General features: G+C 51.2%; 1 protein-coding gene across 2 annotated transcripts; it reads left to right on the top strand.

The window, feature by feature from the left end:
* Window positions 1–513: 513 nt before the first annotated feature.
* LOC116945973 (CCAAT/enhancer-binding protein delta-like) lies at window positions 514–6,733 on the top strand. Of its 2 annotated transcripts, none has more exons than XM_032960705.2 (2): window positions 514–1,927; window positions 3,475–6,733. In XM_032960705.2, the coding sequence occupies exon 1, from the start codon at window positions 1,010–1,012 to the stop codon at window positions 1,856–1,858; it is 849 nt and encodes a 282-aa protein (XP_032816596.1). In that variant the 5' UTR covers window positions 514–1,009; the 3' UTR covers window positions 1,859–1,927; window positions 3,475–6,733. The 2 variants fall into 2 exon arrangements, with proteins under 2 accessions (XP_032816596.1, XP_032816595.1); XM_032960704.2 differs by having other exon boundaries at window positions 515–1,922.
* Window positions 6,734–8,028: the final 1,295 nt, after the last annotated feature.

Genomic DNA, 8,028 nt, shown 5'->3' with positions numbered 1-8,028 from the left:
CGACGGATAAGATCAATGACAAGTGCTATCTGTACCAGTCCTGGGTCTACCCCTCCCCACCCAGGGGGCCTTACCTGGTAAAATAAAATAAACTTTTTGCTTTATTACTTTTGCTGAGCTCCAGGCCCACACGCCTAAAACTCCGAGCGGCCTGTAACAAACAGCGCTTGTTGAACGCAGCGTAACAGATAAAGGGATCATACTTTACGTTGCAAATTAAGCAAGGTTATAAGAACTTAGGGTCGGGGGATGAAGGGAGAGGTGATATGAGGGGGGTGGAGTGCACACTACTGTACGAGCAGCCGTCATGAAAGACTTACAATGAAACACGCGCGCGCACTTAAGAGTACATGAACACTGGGGGAGTAAAAAGCGAGAGAGAGATGAGGAGGAGGAGGTGGTGGTGGTGGGGGTCGTGGAGGGAGGGGAAGGTTCGCGTGAAGACGGCAAAAGACAAGCGGTGGTTGTGGGGGTGGTGGTCGAGAAAGGGGAGCGGCCGAGCCTCACGTAGTAACAGCTCACGTCACGGATATTTAAATGCGCCGCTATATAAACGCGCGCCACGGGCACGGTCTGCAGCGCAACTCGTTCCACGGTCTCGCAGCGGCAGCGTGCGGCGCCACCGAAGGAGACTCGGTGAACGTCAAATAACAGATAACTCAAGCTGCCGAGCCGCCGATCTGCAAATCGGAGCCACCAAGCCCTCCTTCACAAGTTGGTTCGGGAACTAACCCCCATCCCTACCCCCACCCCATTCATCACCAACACCAACACCGTCAAGGCGACCAGGACCAGAGAGAGAGTGAGCAGGGCTTTGCTGACCACGTTTGGGAGCAACGCCGTACGCTCATCATCGACGCGCAACGGTGTCCAGACCGTCCTGCTCCCCCGCACGCTGCTGTATCTGGGCGAGAGCGCGCGATAACAAACAACCACTACTCTCGTCGTCTCTGGACTCCAACGACAACCGCCAAACGAACAAGAGCAACGCTTCAATATCGACCGTGCGATGGAAAGCGCCAACTTCTACCCGGACCTCGACAGACCGTTCCTGGGCAAGGGCTTCTGCGTGGCGGGGTCGGGTCTGCAGGCGGACGAGGGCATGGGCAGCGACCTGGGCGATGCGTACGAGCACTCCATCGACCTGAGCTCCTACATCGAGCCCTCGTCGTCCGCCGGCCCCGGGATCGAGCTGTACAGCGACGAGCTCCTGGCCGAGTTGTTCGCCAAGTCGGGAGAACACGGAGGAGCAGCGGCCAAAGCGCAAGCGTCGGCCTACGACTACCTCTACCCGCTGCCATCGCTTCAGGTGCTCCCGGCTCTGCAAGCGCAGCACCAGCTCTTCGCTGGCTGTGTCCCGCAGGTGACCGACTCCAGGTTAGAGTCCGTCCACCACCACCAACACCACCACCAACAACAGCAGCAGCAGCAGCATCATCAGCAGCACCAGCAGCAGCAACAGCAGCAACATCACGCGGTTGCGAGCGAATCGCGCGCATGGATGAAACGCGAACCCGGGGAGGTGCACGGCGCGTGTTTGAGCAAGCAGCGTCAGCAGCAGCAGCAACAGCAGAGCTCCAAGTCCCAGAAGAACTGCAAGAAACTTCTGGACAAGGGCAGCGACGAGTACCGGCTGCGGCGGGAGAGGAATAACATCGCGGTGCGCAAGAGTCGTGACAAAGCCAAGCGCAGGTCCTTGGAGACTTCGTCCCGGGCGATGGAACTCTCGAACGAGAACGATCAACTGAGGCGCAGGATCGACGAGCTCGTGCGAGAGCTGGGGACTCTGCGAGCTCTCATCACCCGCCTGCCCGATTCAGCGCTGCCACCGTCGGTCGTGGGCGGTCGGGAGTCTTGACGGATGTCTGGGCCCATCGACCGATTTGACCGATCGAGCGAGCGAGCGAGCGGCAACCGATGACGTGAGGTCGCTTTTTGAGTCCGCGTGTGTTTTTTTGTTGCGTTGACTGCTCCTTGCGTATTGTCGACGCACGCGCGCACGCGCGCGTCTCTCGCTCTCTCTCTCTCGAATAGCCTGGTGTGGTTGTGTAAATAGCAGTACTGCGGGGAGATACAAAGGCGGCCGGGTGTGGTCCCGGCCACCCCCTCCGCCTCGCGCGCCGTGTCGGGCTCCTACTAGGTGCTCGCTAACAGCACTTGCCCCCAACAGTTTTTCGGAGGCTACACGGACCTTTGTTGTATGTGCTTGACCCTGTATGTTATAGCGAGCACGTGTTTCAACTTGCCTCCCATGTTGCAACGATATTTGTGTAGAGTATGCATATTGGGAGTGTGACCGTCACAGCTATTGATCTTCGATTGTTATTAAGTCTTACGATGAGCGAGTTCACGCATCGAGTCGCGTGTGTACAGAGTCGACGTTGTTCAGTTTGTCAGGAATATTTGGTAAAGTAGAGAAAGTTACAGAATCATAATATTTATACTGGAGGAATCCGATGAGCTATGAAGCTATTTTTTTACACAGATGTCCAGTTATGCTGGACATCTGTGTACACCCCTAATCTATCAACACCGTGGATACATTGCACAGCAAATACAAAGATCACCCGTATAGCCTTCAACAGACTGTTGGTGCAGGTGCTGTGAGCGAGCGCTAGTCAAAGATCGATTGGTTGCCAGCATCACACCCGACCGCCTTTGTCCCCCCCCCCCCCCCCCCGTGCCAGTGTTTACATGCCGCAACCAGGCAAACCCATTTATGGCTGAGTCGACCTAGAGGAGGCCCAGGACAGGTTCAAAATATTCGTGACCGACGTTGGCTGTGAGCGCCAGTCGAACTCGGGTGGGCCGGGTTCGTGTCGCAGTGAATGTGCATGCGCAAAAGACAAAGATGCCTCCCCTCCGCATAGCCTTAACATACTTTCGGGGCAAGTGCTGCGAGGGAGCAGCAGCGCCTAGGAAGGCCGCGGCACGGCACACGAGGGGGTGGGTGGCCAGCACCACGCCTGGTCGCCTTTTATCTCCCAAGTGGCGATGGGTTTTTATATTTTTTACACAGTCAACCTAGAACACACGCACGCACACACACACACACACGCGTATGTGTAATACGTGTGCGTATATGCATTCGCATTACACGTGTGTTTATACATGCAAAGACATGCAAAGACAAAGATCCCCCATATAGCCTAGTGGCAATGTTTACACACCGCACCAGGTACTCATTTGAGGCTGAGTCGACCTAGGGGAGGCCCGGGACCGGTTCAGATAATCGTCACTTGTGTTGGCCGTGAGCGGGAATCGAACCCGGGTCGCCAGGTTCACAGCGCAGCGCGCTAACCGCTACACTACCGCTCCCATACAGGCACGCACAGATACACAGATACACACATAGACACACACATAGATACACACACACAGACACAGATACACACACACAGACACATAGATACACACACACACACTCTCGAGATGGTGCCTTAAATAACTTTGATCATTGTTTTGTGTGTGAAGAAGAAGATACTTGCCGCGCCGTGCGATCGTCATCATCCACTCCGGGGTCTCTCGTCTTCGTCTCGCTCACCGCAACGAAGAGCGTGGGCGTGAGAGGCACCATCACTCACTCGGGGCAGGTGTGGTCGTAAAACTGGCGACGAACTCCCGAGAACAGGCAGGGTACAGGCATTATTTATACTAGAGGCTATGCCTAAGGAACTAAGAGACACATACATACATACACACGTGTGTGTATGTATGTGTGTGTCTGTGTGTGTGTGTGTACAGTGAATTATCGTCAAACAAACCCCTGCCAGCTCCACGACCCCACACGGCGTGGGCAGGGAGAGGAGCCTCATCCAGCAGTGGATCGAGAATGCAACGTGTAGCTGTGGCCGTGGGAGCCGCGGGTTTACACTACGTGAGGAGGGTGTGTGTGTGTGGGGGCGGGGGGGCTATCTGACTACAATTGTGGGGGGACGTGGGGGTGGGGGTGATTATGAATGTCTCGGATTTTCGTCTTTCTGATTCCCAATACCTTCGGCTACAGCGCCCCTCCTACTGACAGCGACGTCACAATAATGATTGTGACGAGTTTATTGAGCGACATCGATGTAATTGCTCCATTTAAAAATAACATGATACATATTGGGGTTTTTTTTTACTATTGAAATAGATTCATGTCTATTGGCTTCATATTTCTTACTTTAGATTTATTTTGTAAATTGCTGTTATTTTATTTGGTTGTAGCTCCCTCCCCACCACCATATTTGTCCGCCCTCCTTCCAATTTTGGGGGGGGGGGGCACGTGTGGTCGCCTGCACCTGCATAGCCATCGTTATACATGTGGGAAGAATGTGGTGGTGGTGATGATGATAATGATGCGCACGTTCACGTATGGCAATGTTGACACCAGTGAAAACTAGCGCACACACACCGCCGAGCTATACACAGCGCCAGTGCTGTTTGTGCGTGTTTGTGCGTGTAATAAATAATGATGATGATGTACGGGGGGGGGGGGGGTGTGAATTTACATTCAGTCGGAGCTGTCCAGGGCTGGGCTCCGGAAAATACCCTCCACTCATCCCACCCCGCAACGTACCCCACCCCTACCGGGAAAACGTTCCACGAGACATTATGCGCTGCCTCGACTGTAGCATGGTTGGCTGCGTAGGGTGCGAAATAAGCTCAACATACGTGCACACGTAGGTGTGCCACGGAGCATAATCGTCTTCGTGGTGCCGTTTTTGTTGTTGTTGTTTCACACTTTGTACGGCCGCGCCGTGATGTATGTCGCGGCAATATCCTTCGATGTTCGGCGGTGCAGGGCACTGGGGGGGGTGTTGTTGTTGTTGTTTACGCTGCAGACAAAGTTGCAAGGACGACCAGAGCTGGCTGGCGTCCTCGTACACAGCAATACGGCTGTGTACAGGGTGGCCAAGAGTCAGGACACACGCAGGGTTATTATATTTATTTGAACAAAACAATCACTCAGGGTTATTTCATTTATTTTAACAACTGTGTCAAACTGACTCGCGCTAACATTAATGCATGATCTATGAATTGTATCTTGAAATTAATTTATGTATATTTTTTTTTAAGATTACAGCTGCCTTCTTTAGCATACGTAAGAAATAATTGAACTCGTTTGTCTTTAGCCAATTTTCTTTCCATTGTTAAATGTCATCTGAAAAAGAAGGAAAATATATATTAATAATGGTAATATTTATTTCACGAATTTACTTAAATAATAAACAATAAAAATGTTCTAATGCCAGTGTTAAAATGTATGAAATAACCCTGTGTCCTCATTTCTGGGCCACCCTGTACATACACGCACACACACACACACGAGTTGTCGATGCTGCTTCTATTGCGTTACAAGTGGGGCACAATCACAATTCACATTAAAAAAACTTAACACATTCATCAGTAACGTTGTGGAAAAATATATATACGTGACGTTCCGAACAATGGGCATTCTTCATAGCACGTGTTATGCGTAAGAGCCATTGCCTGAAACGTCGCCTATTCTAGAGTTGTTTTTTTTAAGGCCACAGTGTTAATGGCGAATGCGTTGTGTTTTATATACACCGAATATACAGTACGTACACACACGCACACCTCTTCGACACGGCTGATTCAAAGCAGCGGAGATTTTGAGTTAATTGTTTCAACTCAGTCACAAGATGTCCCTAAAGTTATATCATCCATTGTGAACCGATGACAGTGAGACAGCGGTGTGAAAGTTGCTGTCGAAATGTTTGCAACGTACTCCTTATCATCATCATTAGCAGCAGCTGCCTTGATCGATCTACAGCTAGATGAAGGCACAGCCAAGCGGCCACCGTCTCTCAAGCTAAGCTGCAATGTAAACACATTCACAGGAACAATTTGCGCACGAGCTGATTTTCATCACTCCATCTCCTCGGACGCTTTTTCCCGTCCCTTGGCTCAAGTAAAAAACAAAAAAATAAATATTCCTATACTTAATATGTTTTTATTTAAGCCGAAAAGCTTCGAGTGACTTTAAACGGAACATACCAAAAGCATTCGAGAAATTGTCACAACCGAGATTTGGGGGAAACCACCCACGGAGCTCTCTGACATCCCCAGGAGCGTCGTACAGGTTTATTTAAAGGGATGCAACCCATAATATGGATAGCTGCTGCTGTTGTCGTTAGAAATAATGCCCTGCTACACTGCAGCAGGGCATCATGAGAATGGTTGACGTTGGGATGATGTGACGTAAGGTCGCTTTGAGTTGCTGAGACAGGCGCCGTATACTTTGCACGTGCCTCTCAAATCTTGATTCGACCAAGTTGTATCGACGTAACTCACACTCATGTCTGACTACAGTCGGTTTCTTTACGAATTGGTGATACTTTATGGACACCCTGTTCAGCATATACATATATAACCGGAATGCATGTTATTTTACGTTACATTGACGCAATCAGGCAACACACAGACACACGCGCGCGCGTGTAATGCATACGTAAAATTGAAGTGTATCTTACGGCTGCAGAATATATTTGCTTGGTTGTTTTTTTTAAACAAATGTTATACTTTTAAAGAAAAAAACATTATCATGTAAATTACAGATTTTATTATTGCTACGAGAGATAAATCGAGGTATATAAGAATGATGGCACTTTGTCGGTGTGAAGTTAATGTGTAACTACAGTTAAATGTGTTGAAATGTATTGTGCTGCTCATGGTATTTAGGCTATGGGGTGAAATTTAACAAATAATAAAAATTTAAACCTTGTCTATATCCTTTTGTCTGCGAATGCCTGTTTTATTTCAATGAGAGTGATCGTTGTTGTTGTAGGGTCCGAGTAATGTACAGGTGTACGCGATTGGTGGGCAGCGGTAGCGTAGTGGTTAACGCACCACTCGAATACAATGCCCCCCCGTCGACCAGGTTTTGGTTGCATGCCTATGCGGCTCACGTCAGTGGCGAGTGACATTCAAATCGGCTCTGGGCCCATCCATCCCCTGCACGAACGCTCACGAATCATTGTGAAGTATGGTTACCCCCCCCCCCCCCCAAACGATCAACAGGTTGAGAGGAGACTTTCGACCGGCGAATTTCTAAAGGACCGACACATTACCAATATCATTCGTGGTCCTGTAGTTGATGTGAATGTTTTTATTTCACGACACTCAAACCCACCCCCCCCCCCCCAAAAAAAAGGCCACACAGACAACATTTGAAGAGATGTGGTCACTTGCACGGCTTTGTCAATCCACTGCTGGGTGGCAGTGGGCCCTACTCACGCCGTGGTGTAGTCTCACAGGGGCTGTGCCGGGTGGCAGTGGGCCCTACTCACGCCGTGGTGTAGGCTCACAGGGGCGGTGCTGGGTGGCAGTGGGCCCTACTCACGCCGTGTAGGCTCACAGGGACGGTGCTGGGTGGCAGTGGGCCCTACTCACGCCGTGTAGGCTCACAGGGACGGTGCTGGGTGACAGTGGGCCCTACTCACGTGGTGTAGGCTCACAGGGGCTGTGGTGGGTGACAGTGGCCCTACTCACGCCGTGGTGTAGGCTCACAGGGGCTGTGCTGGGTGACAGTGGACCCTACTCACGCCGTGGTGTAGGCTCACAGGGGCTGTGCTGGGTGACAGTGGACCCTACTCACGCCGTGTAGGCTCACAGGGGCTGTGCTGGGTGACAGAGGGCCCTACTCACGTGGTGTAGGCTCACAGGGGCTGTGCTGGGTGGCAGTGGGCCCTACTCACGCTGTGGTGCAGGCTCACAGGGGCGGTGCTGGCCATGCTTAAGCACACGCTGTCACGCCGATGGCGGGGCCAGGGAACCGAATCAGACATCACCCGCCGTCACTGATGTTGTCCGTGACCGAGAGTCAAACTCATGCGACATCGACAATGCGCAAACCGCTGCGCCTCTCTAATCAATTACATAACCGTGGCATATAGTTTACCCACTGCTATGTGTAACAAATATATTCCGTAATACTTCTAAAATTGGGCCACGATTCTGTATACCGTAGGGGCAGTGCAGCAATATTCACGCGTACGATGGCAATGTGTTCAGAAGCTCAATGCC

The sequence above is a fragment of the Petromyzon marinus genome, chromosome 25 (assembly GCF_048934315.1).
Source record: "Petromyzon marinus isolate PM22_M1 ecotype Great Lakes invasive population chromosome 25, UKy_Petmar_22M1.pri1.0, whole genome shotgun sequence".
In the NCBI taxonomy this organism is placed as follows: Eukaryota; Metazoa; Chordata; class Hyperoartia; order Petromyzontiformes; family Petromyzontidae; genus Petromyzon; species Petromyzon marinus.
The sequence above is the reverse complement of the archived record's forward strand: the minus strand, read 5'-3'. Positions and strand labels throughout refer to the sequence as shown.